Source organism: Acartia tonsa, chromosome 5 (genome assembly GCF_053477335.1).
Source record: "Acartia tonsa isolate MP-2025a chromosome 5, ASM5347733v1, whole genome shotgun sequence".
Lineage (NCBI taxonomy): Eukaryota > Metazoa > Arthropoda > Copepoda > Calanoida > Acartiidae > Acartia > Acartia tonsa.
The window spans coordinates 37,310,753-37,324,540 of record NC_137264.1 but is presented as its reverse complement, the minus strand read 5'-3'; the positions used below and the strand labels follow the sequence as shown (position 1 = coordinate 37,324,540).

Below are 13,788 nucleotides of genomic sequence, written 5' to 3'. Positions count from 1 at the left end.
ATATAAAATAAAAGGTAAAAAAAAGTTTTTATTTAATATTATTTTGTATAGCAACATGATCAAATTTCTGACTTAAAATTATAGGTTGGAAAGTTTGGTACTAATAATTATGGACCAACCAATCAAAGTTTCTGAAAAGTGTTTAAGTCAATGATTAAGATATAAAACTTTGGGTACTATTGTAATGTACATGACCACACTCTTCTGAAAACTTTGGGTACTATTGTAATGTACATGACCACACTCTTCTGAAAACTTTGGGTACTATTGTAATGTACATGACCACACTCTTCTGAAAACTTTGGGTACTATTGTAATGTACATGACCACACTCTTCTGAAAACTTTGGGTACTATTGTAATGTACATGACCACACTCTTCTTAAAACAATTAAGTAGCAAAGTATGATTTAATGCACCTATCAAGAAATATAGAAATCTACTTTTGTATATGCTAAAAAAACTTATATGAACCTATTTCCATTCCTTCAGTTGAGGTGGTGTCTTATCCATGCGGGGCTACCCAGTACTGTATGTAACATATCCTAACCTGATCTAAAGTAATGAACAAACAAACGAAAACCTACCCAACTCATTTTTTTTCTAAATTATTCTAAAAAATTGACCAGAGTTGGATTCTTGCCCCACTATTCGGTTAGTGGGGCAAAATTGTTTTCAAAAAAAGTCTTCCAAAATCACATTAAAAATCTACAAAAATTAAATAAAATCTTATGTTAATAACCCTTCTATGATTTTATTTAATTTTTGTAGATTTTTTGTGTGATTTTGGAGGATTTTTCTCGAGAACAATTTTGCCCCACTAACCGATTAGTGGGGCAAATTTTTTTAAGAATCCACCTCAGTTCTCGACTAGGTATTTGAGGGAAAGCACCTAAAATTCTTTTTACAACAGAGGCAAAATTCTTCCTTAAAATAGCCGATAAAATTTTATTATATTTTCTTTCTCGTCAAACAAGGATGACAATATCTGTAACAGCGAAACTCGACCAAATGCTATTTAGAGATTGTATACTAACAACATTGTGACTGATCATGCAAAGACATGATAATGATTTAAACGGAGGGGCGGTAGTTTTTATACTTTGCCCAACCTCTGCGGCTGGGGGCTCTAACCTTGAGGGACTACCCAATATAACCTAACCTAACCTAACCTAACCTGACCTGAAGTGATAAACGAAAAACTACACCCCCCCCCCCCTCAATTGAGTACTCAAGAAGGCTCTTTAGGGGAAATATTCAAAGAATCCATTTACTATGTTTGAAATCTTCAATAATAATGTTTGAATGTAAGTAGTGGACGGACACTTCGTATATAAGGGAGTATTACGCTCCAAGATCTGGAATTTCATTTGTTTCTACTACACAACCATTAGGATAATATTCAGAGGTTCTCGGAGGAGATATTTTCTCTCTGGAAGTTGCATTACTGTCTCTCATTGTCGGTCGGAGAAAATCATTTCATTTCAAGAGAGAAATAAAGAGCAAATCTTAAGTTCCAATCCGAAAAAAAATATTAGTTTCTCGTTTAACTTCAATCTAATAGCACCTCTTATTTAGGTTATTAGATTAAGTATAACATAAAAAGCATACAACATGTATGCGGATGTTAACAGGACGGCGAATTTTACGCCGCCGCCGCCGCCAATTGGTGAATTGAACCTTAGTCCGCACTTGGGGTTAAATGCTAGCACTACCGATGGCGGGCTTGGCGTTGTTGAGAATTTGTTAGTGGAACAGCTGCCGTTACACAATAACACATTTGCTTTGTAAGTCTCGTTTTTAACACGCAAGTGTGTTCTATAAAGACTAAACGGATCAATAAATGATCAAAATCAAAATGTATAGTATCTCATTCCTTAATTTTCTAACAGCTATTAAATTTATTTTTTAATATTGTTTCTTTCCATTTAGATGTTAGAAATTCAGTTTTTTCTATGTTACATTTAATTATGAATATCTTCAAGTTGGACGAGGAAAATGTTAACTAAGGATAATTTGAGATAATCTTTGAAATATAATAGATATTTTTTAACCTTCATATTGTGATAAAATCAATATTTTCTTAGTTGCATACAAATATTTAGTTCAGTATATCTATCTATAAAGTTAGAGGTCCTATATCGAAAAAGGGTATTTATATGCCGACCTAAGCCAAGTGTCGACTTACAATATTAATCGTTAGAACCAGTCATTTTAAATAGAAGTGGTCATGGCTGACGAAACATCGACTTAACGTACTTTTGATGAAATTCTTTCAGCTGGCTTTTTGGAGTCAAATAAAAAAGGCAATAAATGACATACAATCGAAATTATAGTGTCGATTTATAGTATTGTAAAAAGTGTTTGTTGTGAAAGCGAAGCAATTTAGAATCAATTCAGGGATCTTAAGGGACAAGTCTTTGAGCGATAAATTGAACATGTTCGCTGTGTGCTTAACCTTATATAAGATCTAATAGAATTTTCCGTTCTTAAATGAAATAAATATTTCGTGTCCATTCCAATTATATTGCAAAATTGGAATGTCTTTTTTGATTAACTACTTTTACCCAATTCTTACTTGCGCAGCTACTAGATAATTAAGTATATCCGCACGTCGATATGCAAGTTAGATATACTTAGAATTTAACAATTTAGTTTGTAAAAAAGCGTTTCAATTTTTTGATACTTTATACTTAATCTAGCGGCTACGCTCCTAGAAGCCTCTAGGGTTACTTAAGTTTGAAGAGGAAAGTCACCTCCCTCTAACTGTTAAATTTGAGGGTTTTTTTTCATAGGAATTTTTTTTTTGACTGGGAGGGCATGTTTATCGGGAGGGTTAAAAACTGAAATACCTTCCCCAAAAATAGTTAGTGGTTAGCGAGATTTCTCGCTACAGACAATAGAAGCTTAATTCTTTATATAATAGGATATTATAGATGATAATAACTTTTTTCAATTATTTGTTTATATTATTGCTACGCTTCTTTTGGCTATTATTATTCTTGTTTCATCTACCCCTTATTAAAAGATTAATAAAGAATTAAATCTACAAAAATAAAGAAAATCATTTTTTGCAGCTCATCATTTATGTTCAAAGTTTAAAAGAAAGCTGACAGTTAACATTTTTTTAAAGTCAAAGTAATAGTATGTATTTGATATATTGTTTTTATTTTTTCAATCAATTACTTTTATTTTATCCATTTATTACGTATTAACTGTAATTGAAGTATTTATTTTTATATGTATTAATTAGTACTTCTTACTTATAATAATTATTTTATTAAAAGTTTCATTTGACCTAATTCGTCTAAATTTAACTTTTTACTTTTAATATTATTTAAAGGACTTTAAAAAGTTTTTTTCAAAGCTATTTGGTGGGTTTATTTCTCATCTTTGTGAGGTTTAACAATATTTTTCCATTTACATAAAAAACTTTCAATTGTTTAATGACAGTTTGATTTAAACAAAGCATTTGCAAAGATACTAAATTGCTTAAGATTGCTTTAGGGGGTCCTTCCCGTGATTGGTGTACTTGATTTTGCAGATTTTTGCAACAACATTTTTTGCAGATTTTAATTTTTTTATAAATATTTTTTTGTGTTTTCAGGAGTTGTTTACTGGAGGCCAGTTGTTACCTGATGAATATAAGTAACTGGTTGGGTCCGCTGGAAGTTGTGCTACCCACATATGGAATTGTAATGCCTTGTTTACTTATCTTCACTTGTATTACAAACACCATCATTATTTTAGTCTTAAGCAGGTCAGTGATTAATTGTATTAAACCATAATCTTTTCAAGTGGTTTTAACCCGGTTATAATCACTAAAATGTCATAGTTTCTTTCATAGAAAATGTCCACAAAACGAAAGTAAATTAAATTGATGTAATTTCCTAATTCATACTTTTTATTTAATCATTCATCGACTAATTTAATCGCAATTTGAATCTTGAATTAAATTTTTATTGTCTTTTATAAATAAAAATTCTTTAAAACTAAAAATTACGTCAAACGCCTATAATTGAATATTAATTAAGCCAATAAGACTAATTATCTTCTATAAATAGGACCTTTGTTTTGCTCTAGACTAAATAGGATTTTTTGTTCAAAGGTTTTTTTCTGTTTGAAGGATTTTTTTTGTTTGGAGGATTTTTTAAAAACAGTCATTATTTTTCAACGTTTCATTATGTGCAAATTTTGCACAACTACAATCAATTAAAATTTAAAAAAAAAATAAATTGCTAAAATTAAACTTACAAATTAACCCTTTTTTAAAATTTAAATACATAAAAGTACATGCATAAGACTTTTTTTAAAATTCTGTTCAAATTTTGAAGTACAAAATTTTTATTTGAAATTTTGAGTATGAATTTGAGAAAATGCATTTCTTCCCAGGAAGTAACAGTTTTCATACCCAAAATAAGGATAAATTTACATTTTAAAGCTTCCCTAAACTTTAAACTTATTTTAGCAGAGTTTTTAGAGAATAAACAAGATTTTTTTTATAGACCCCACATGAGAAGTCCTACAAACAATGTTTTATTGGCCATGGCTGTTACAGATCTTCTGACAATCCTTCTACCTGGACCATGGTAACAATTTTGGACGTACTGACTGTTCATGTTTTAATTATAGAGTAGCATTTCAGTTACGATTTTGTCAAATAGGAGCAATGATACAATTTCTAAAAAAATCTTATGAAACCTTTATTTTCAGTTTTAGTTTTTATACAAGTATTTAATGCTGTTAAATTAGCTTTTAAATTTTATCGTTTTCACAACATTTAATATTTGATATCAGATTTTTTAGTTCTCAAATATTTAGAGAATTTGAATGAGTATTGTATAGTTTTTATACATACAGTTCAATTTTATTAAATATTTGCATTGCCAAATAACTACTTTTAAAACTAAAATAGCGCTGCGTCCCTAGCATCTAGGGGCTCTATATTCGAAGCGATATGAAGGACAGAAAAATAGCCTAAAACCAAACCCAAACTTTTGATAAAAAAAAATTAAACAGCCTTAACCTATCCCGGAACCTATGAGAAGCTTCACTGTAAAGGAGAACCATATCAGTTCAACGGTTAGCGAGACCCTTCGCTTTAGACAAAGAAAGCTTACTACTCTATATAATAGGATAACGGAACTCTAATAATTATTACCTGTATAGGTATATCTGGCTGTACACCTTCTCTGGGTACCAGACCAAGTCCCTGACCTCGCTGATATGCTTTATGATGGACCTGTTCCTAGAACTTATACCTCAAATGCTGCACACTATCTCTATCTGGCTAACAACAGGTAAAGTAAAAAAATAATCTATAATCTTCAAAGCTTGTATAACATCCTTTTGTAATTAAGAACATTTAATATTTAAATAAGAGAAATAAAAAAAGTGGTGCTTCTATAAACAATTCCATGATTCTTTATTCTATTTGATTTATTTGTAAGGATGTAAGAAAACCAATTGACTACAAGACGAGTGGATAACTATATCTTTATTTAGTGTTGGTAACACAGAGATATCTGTATGTCTGTAGGGCTCACCTAGTGGCTGAATGGTGTACACTCAGACAGTCTAAAGTTTCCATAGGTAAGTTTTTTTTTATAGTACAGAAGCTATTCTAAAGCCAAATTACGTTTATTGGACCTCCGGTCAAATATGTCAAAAGATAAAATTTTCTATTTTTTTTTTAAATTTCGTTTTATTTCATGTTAAGAGTAGATTTCTATTGGTGATCAACTTAGTTACAATAATATTTTCCAAAATCTATCTTTAATAGCAGCTCATTTCTGATAAACGTCTCTGACGTGTACAGTATTAACATGAAAATTCTATAATAGAAGAACACAGTAATAGTGTCTGACTGATTATGACGTAACAAAAAAAATAGACAATGAGAGGCCACTATAAATTTTACCATTGGTCAATAACGGCCTCTCATTGGCTAATTTTTTTTTGTTACGTCATAATCAGTCAGACACTATTACTGTGTTCGATAATAGACCAATAATAAATGTAATAGATACTTAATTAAACATAGGTTATAGTTATACTGTAATATCCAGGGTTTGGAAGAGATAAGAAAATGGACAATAAATTAATTTGCATCTGTAGATAATTACTTATGGTTGAAAAGTTTGGATACTGCTAGTTTAGACCATAAAAGTACTTGGAATACTTATGCTGACGAATAGGAAAAAAAACTCTATTAAAACTTTGGGTACCAGTATAATTTACAGTGTTATGACCCCCCCCCCCCTTTTATGATTTGGTTATAGTATTTTCCAACTCCCACTCCAATATTCCTGTGTATTATAAACAACATGTAAAAAGTACTGCTGCAATAATAAAAAAAAAATTAGAAAAGTTCGCAAAACGTCCATAGTCGCTATAGTTTAAAATACTTAAAGAGTATAAATGTAAGAAATAAAACTTTGAAAAGTGTTGATAGTACTCGAACCTTTACCTTCAAAGTACAAAAAAGCTTATTATATACATTATTACAGCAGCAATTGAGAAATTGTATTTTCTTAAAGTAAATTTTCTCTTAAACTCTTACTCACATCATAAAAAAACATCCTCTTTTCTCAATTAAAATTGTAAAAATCTGACTTAAATATCTATGGTTATAGAAGAAGAAGTAGGGTAGATTAATTATATTGCACTTATTTTCTCCTTTTTAAACAAAAGTAAATTTATCCGGCAAGAAGTAGCTCTCCTACCTACCTACGCACTGTAATCCAATATTAGTTCATTCCTAAAAAAACCTTTTGACTTACAAAATCACAGTATACTATAGTAAAGTAATTACAAACAACAGTAATGTGATTACACTGAAACAAAATCATTCTGGGACTAAACCATTATACGATTCATTGATTCAATTCTAATTGGTTCTAAGAAGTTTGCGATGCTTTTATACACTTGGGTTGGATCTAGTAATAGGAAAAGTAAAAGCTGTAATCAGAAAATTATTACTTTACCTATGTCTAATTAACAATTAATTAAACCTTTTGACTGTTAGTTTCATATATTTATCAACGAAAACTCTTATAAGACAGAAACTAAATCTATGATATACATTAAATAATGTAAAAGTTTCACTAATAAACTTATACTTTAAAGAATCTTAAAGCATATGGTGTAAAAAAACCTCAAATATTTCATTTAAAATCTTCAAATTCTTAGAAAAGCAATATTTGAAATTACATAAAAGAACTGTACAAAGAAAATTTCAATGCATTTCTCAATATTTTGTCCGATCTTTATTTTATTTCTATCCTACGACTACGTCCCCAGAGGCCCTTAGGTGTATTTGAGGAAATTGGGGGAAGGTACTATCCTCAAAATATCTATAAAACTTCCCTGGACATATAAAAGAAACTTCACTGTTAAAGAGAACCATGTCGGTCCAGTGGTTAGCAAGATCTTAAGCTACAGACACACTGATAGACAGACAAACATCCTGATACTTTTATATAAAGAGTTTTTTCTTTGTTAATATACTATTTGTCTATTAACCATCAATTTGGGGAATGAATTCATTTTTTAGTTGATAAAATAAAATAAATTTGATAGATCAAGTATAAAATACGATGGGAGTTATTTTTTCAGTGCCTTTAAAAAGATGCCATACGGATGGACTCAATAATTTATATGGAGTGCTCAATGCATATAAAAAGTAAAAAATGGCCCACGTTTTCATAATCTTTGCGCTCCCTGTGCATTGTTGAATCTTGGGCTATTCTAGATTATCTTTTAGTTTTAATAATTTTACAATTTAATGATACGCCACCAGCATGTAGGCCATATAAAAACTTAAAAATTATACCAAAAATATCCTTCCTTTGTAGAATCAACTTGGTTCTATTTAATTGTAAATTGATTTGGCCAAAATCCAAATACTCTCTCTTTGTCTTATTTTACAATTTTACCAGGAAAAAAGTATAGGAAAATGCGTAGCGCAGCTACTCATTTCTCAAGTTTTTTCCAAACTATATCAAAATAAATCATATGGGTGCTCCTTTTACTAAGTATATCGCTATTGATAAATTACAACACATTGACTCAACCTTCGTTTACAGACCATGACAAACATACACACAGACACAGTGGCTTTGCCATGCATTGCGATTTAAACTTTCTTTCTTCATAATGGTTTACTGTGCTTTTTATCCCTGGTTTACAACCAAAAACCAATTCTACAACTAAAAGGCAATTTAGAGTCTTTTCTATTTTATTTTTATTTGTATTTTGTCTTTATATATTGGTATAAAGTTTTTATGTTTTGTCTTTATAAGATATTTAGACCTATATTTGTATTTTTTTATTTCTTTATCTCTCTTGCTCTATCTTTCTAATTCTTTTCTCTCTCTCTCTCTCTCTCTCTCTCTCTCTTACTTTTACTGTATATTACTTTACTGTTTTTTGTTTAGTGTCGGTGATGCTGGTCTCCTTCCTGCATGTGTTGCCAAGAATTCTGGATAAATCCTACGCCGGACAGGATTCAGGTTAACAAATTTTAATTTTTTCCTAAAAGAACTTTGTCGAACATTGAAAATAACTAGGGTGGGAGGTGTTCTGTTCTCGACTAGATAAACCCCATTTGTAGATTGAAAAGTCTAGGCACTGCTAGATTAAACCAACCAATCAAAATTAGAGAAAAGCACCCAAAGTTAACCTGGTAAAACTTTGGTATCAGCATACCGCATAGACCGATGTCCCCTCCCTCCTTGTGTTTTAAATCATATCATTAATGTAAGTTTGAATTTAACAAAGCATTTGATTATTTTTAGAATTCAACGGTGAGCTAAATGGTGTCTGTCTTGTAAAGCTGGCTCCTTGGGTTACTATGATCAATATTGATGTTTATTTCAATATTTTCTACTGGTAAGTTTTACAATACTAGCGGCTTCGTCCCTAGAAGCCACTAGGGCACTTAAGGTAGAAACAACCCGCCCCATATTTTAAGTTATTAAAGGTAAAGCTAAATCAAAACAAATAGTTATAAACATTCTCTTGACCTATAGGAAGATTCACCGTAAAGGAGAACCATATTGGTTCAGCTGTTATCGAGATCCTTCGCTACAGACAAAAAAAAAGCTTACTACTTATATAGTAGGATAACTTTAATAAATTTGACAATCAAAGATAAGAAGAATTTTTTAGGGATTGATTAAATTTTAATTATTTTGGTTAACATAATTTTTTGTTTACTTTTTAAATTCAACATAGAACCTCCTTTCCTGATTATTGTATGTTTTATATGAGAAAGCTACTCTATAACTAAAACCTGTCTGTTCACCGATGCCATTGTATATTGATTCATTATAATAAGAATATGAAAATAAGTTTCTCAAAATTATAATCGTGATTTGATTTTCATTATATTACTGTAAAAAAGTTATTTTTTTTTTTTTATCCTCTAGAATATTGCTTGAATAAATTCTCCTTGTATAAGTATCTGATTAGTTACATTATTTGCAGATTATTTTTTCCTAAATGTTAAATAAATTGTCAGGTACACAAAAAATTCCATATAAACTACGAGCATAAAACGTGCACATATTTAGCAGTGCAAATTTATATATTTAGAATTTATTTAGGAAATTTATCGTGTTAATTATGATGAGTTAGTTAAGAATATCATTGACCTTGTTACTAATCATAAAATGTCTTTAGGTTTCGAGTAGTCTTTGTTCACTTCTTCCCTTGTGTAATAGTAACACTGCTCACCACTTTCATTTGTATCAAGCTGAAAAAGTTGGAAAGCAAGCGGAATGAAATGGTATTGAGACGGAGGTTAGTGAATTTTTTTTTAAACTAAACTTTTTTTATTTCTTTGAAAACTATTAATATCCACCAGATTAGAACCGGTTTCTCAGCCATACAGAAAAAATTAGCAACGAATTACAGACAATTTATAAAGAATTTTTTTTTAAATCTTAAAATCAATACCAGTTTTGTTAGCCCGGGGCTAAAACTATAATTTCTTTTTAAAATATAAATCTATTGATAATGGATAAATTTACATTATTCAAGTTCACTTAACCCTCCCTCCACATTTTTTACTTTCAATTTTAAGTTAAAATGTAAGGTGGTGGGTCGAAATCCCCCTCTCTTTAAACTACCGCCCTCACTTTAATGTGCCCCTAAAAATGTTTATAAATTCAGAAATATGGAAAAAGAGGGAAGTTCAAGCGGAAGCTCTAACCCAGAAAAGGCAACCTGTATTCCTCTTGTACAGCGCACTAAACGCAAAGAAAGGTACGTTAACGCTATGCTAATAATGACAAGTGTTCATTGATCATTCATGTACATTATAATCTTAGCTGCAATGAATAGGTTGTATTGTGAATATAAATAAACAGGATGCCTGTATGTTTGTCTGTAGACGCAATATAGACAATAATTTCTCAAATTAGATATTTGAAATAAAAAACAAACATTTAAAGTTTTAGGGGTTTTCTTTCCCACTTCTCAACTCCCTTATTTTTATGACGTCACGTGGCTGATTTTTGAGACACTTTGTCCCGCTACATTTGTGGAAGTAAATGCACACTTTTATATTTGATTTTGTACGTACATAAAATTAAATATTTTTCTTACTTTTTTATTCTAAATAACATAGTTACTGTATAAAACTACTGCTTACTGTTTTAGTAAACATGAATTTATGTATTTGTATTTTAATTTTTTTTTTAATTTAGCCGACGACATTTACGAGAGAACCGGAAGTTCCGTGACGCAAAGAAGACGACAATTATGCTCATCATTGTCATTATCTTCTTTCTATTTACTGAGATACCATTCATGGTCATCACTATTCTTCATACGCTTAATGCCAGGTAGATAGATAGATAGATAGAACAATAAACATACAGACATGCACAAATAGTCGTACTCACAAACATACAGATAGTAATACTGATACGATAGACAAACAGCTGTTTCAGAAAGACACATACAAGCCTTTAGATAGACAGACGGCCATTCAGACGGAGAGACACTCATACACACAGTGACGCATACAGACAGATATAAAGACAGACTTACATACAAACAGTAACACAACTTATTATTTCAGAATATATAACTTATTATGCTTTTTTCAGTTTGGGACCATTTCTGAACTACATGGCAGCACAAACAATCATTCTGATACTGAACATAGCTATTTGTAGCACCTCTCCTCTTAACTTTGCCATCTACTGCGGGCTTTCAGTGTAAGTATTTACTGTTTGAATGTAGGTTAGGGTCCTGTAGGGTGAGAGAACTCCTGGTAGAGTTTAAAAGTGGACTATAATTGAAGCAGCTTATCGTGCTTAATAAAAATAACGTCATACGATACCAATAATCAAAAATAGACAATTATACATTGTAATTGACCAATGGCAAAATTTATACTGGCCTATAATTGGTCGTTTGTTTTGTATAACGTCCTTTTTATAAGACACTATAAGCTGCTCCCTATATGTATAAAAAAAAATGGTTACTATAATAGTTTCCATTTTATCATTAAAATAAATTTTTTCCTTATGCAATTTGTCATCCTTGTTCATCATATCAAATACGGTATTTCAAAGAAAGATAGTTTGAAACAATATTGCTGATGTTATCTAAATTAAACCAGAGGAGAACCAAATGATCCCTTTGGAGGAAAAAGATTTTTGTGTATTTGTAAAAATTAAAAAAATCAAGTATTTTGATTTTAGACAATTTCGTGACACTTTCCGTGACCTTTTCCTGAGTCCAATCCAGAAGAACTACACACGTCCAGTAGAATTTGTCACAAGAACATCACCAAAAGCCCTTCAGGTACAAATATAATTTAACCCTATTCTTAAAGGGTTCCCAAAAGTCCTTAATGTGAATGGATGGATAGTTAAATATTTTGTAACAGTATGCAACTAAATTAATGCGAGGGAGGGTTCTAAATGACCCCAAAATAAGTTAAATAAGAATTATATTAGATTGATTCAATTATTTCTGCTGGTAATATAGAATCTACTTTTAAGATTTCAAGTGAATTAACTTATAAAAGCTTGTACTTAATAAATCATTGTCCTATCCCTTCATTACTAGAAAATTGGACAATATAAGTAAATTAATAATCTATTTATATTTCAGTCAAGAAAAGTGGAGTTAACTGTGTCCCTACCTCCCCGGACATCATGTCGAAGTAATGGTGACTTCAGAGATATAAAGTGTAATGGCGACACAGCTGATGACAATCTTGTTAGAGATGATAATACAACCAATGGTGGCCCTAGTCTTCTAGTAACCAGTCTTTAGATCTTGCCAAATTTGTCAAATTAAAGTTTCCCCTAATTTTAAAAAAATTCTGCTTATTTCAATAATGAATATAGGGAGAAAGATTGTATTGTAGATTAATCTGATAAACAAATGGATTTACTTGGATCTTACACCATATTTTCATGTTCTATTATAAAATGAATTCTGTATTTCTATGGATAAACTACCCGACCAATTAGGGATGTGATATTGCAAATTAAATTGACGACAATTTTTCTCCTGTAATAATATATAATATAATATAAATATATTCTAATCCTTTGATATACATTGTTCTCTTACATCAATGTTTTTTTTATCAATTAGAGTTAAATTTAGCATAAATGGAGAGAGGCAAGACAATGAATTTATCTCCCCCCCCCCCCCTCCCCCAATGTCTATGTATGACTATATCTGACTTTTTACTAGTAAATATTAGGAGGAAGAAAGGGGATAATTATTCTTGTCCTCTAAAATACTCTTTCAATTAGTAATGGTAAATTAAGTATATTTTCATTTTATTCGAGGATTTTTATGAAACAAAAAAGTGATAGAAAATTATATTTTTTTAACTTTTGTATTTCTATTTTTCAGTTCTGTCTTAAAATGCTTCGCGTGTCCTCTTCTTTAAAAAAGTGATTTGATGAGTGATATGATTTTTGTAGTAATTTTTTTTTATAAAATATAAAAAATAATAATAAATATGTTTGTTAATATGATTTAATTATCTAAATCAAGATAAAATTAGTATTGATTCTATGTTAGACTTAAGTCATTTCGGTAAAATATTATAATAGTTATTTATCGCATCGAGTTATAGACAAATTTTCCGCGGATATTAAAGTAAAAAATTATGAGATGAAAACCAGTTTTGTTAGACCCGAGGCTTACTAAATTGGTATTAATTTTATGCTTTTAATTTTCGTAAAAACTGTCTCTACTACGATGCTATAAATGATTTTTCAGTATGGCTGAGAACCCATTTTAATACTGAGATATATTTTAAACAGTATAAAATCAAATTGTTTTACCCCATTTAAGAATTTTGATGAAAAAATTTTACCAACGAATTTTTTTTCATGAAATGTGTGTGTAATATTAAATACAATTTTTAATGGATTTTTTATGTGATATTATAAGTATATATATATGGATTTATTTATATCTTTATTATAAATAATAAAATTTCTAGAATTTTTTTGTTTTGTCTTATATATGTATATGTAAACATTTTTTACATCTGATTGATCATCAATTTCATATGTAAATCTATCAAACAAAATCCGAATATTCTTTTGATGTAAAAATGAAGAATAATGGTCAATCAATAGAATTTCCTCAATTTATAACAAGATTGCCAGTATTTTTTCTTGTAGAGGGGAATATTGTTTCTTCCTACATGGGTCTTAAATTGTTAGTAAGGTCTTACCGTACAAACAGTGAGGCGATTTTGAATTTAAGTGTACAAGAGAGTAGCTATTCTATAATTGTA

General features: G+C 29.9%; 1 protein-coding gene across 1 annotated transcript; it reads left to right on the top strand.

Moving 5' to 3' along the window:
• Nucleotides 1-1,538: 1,538 nt before the first annotated feature.
• Nucleotides 1,539-13,494, top strand: LOC145320334 (sex peptide receptor-like). The gene is made up of 13 exons (XM_080162741.1): nucleotides 1,539-1,786; nucleotides 3,607-3,759; nucleotides 4,505-4,588; nucleotides 5,169-5,299; nucleotides 5,505-5,591; nucleotides 8,438-8,512; nucleotides 8,798-8,891; nucleotides 9,684-9,803; nucleotides 10,176-10,268; nucleotides 10,712-10,849; nucleotides 11,117-11,227; nucleotides 11,717-11,819; nucleotides 12,132-13,494. The coding sequence occupies exons 1-13, from the start codon at nucleotides 1,614-1,616 to the stop codon at nucleotides 12,294-12,296; spliced, it is 1,527 nt and encodes a 508-aa protein (XP_080018867.1). The 5' UTR covers nucleotides 1,539-1,613; the 3' UTR covers nucleotides 12,297-13,494.
• The last annotated feature ends 294 nt before the right edge of the window (nucleotides 13,495-13,788 follow it).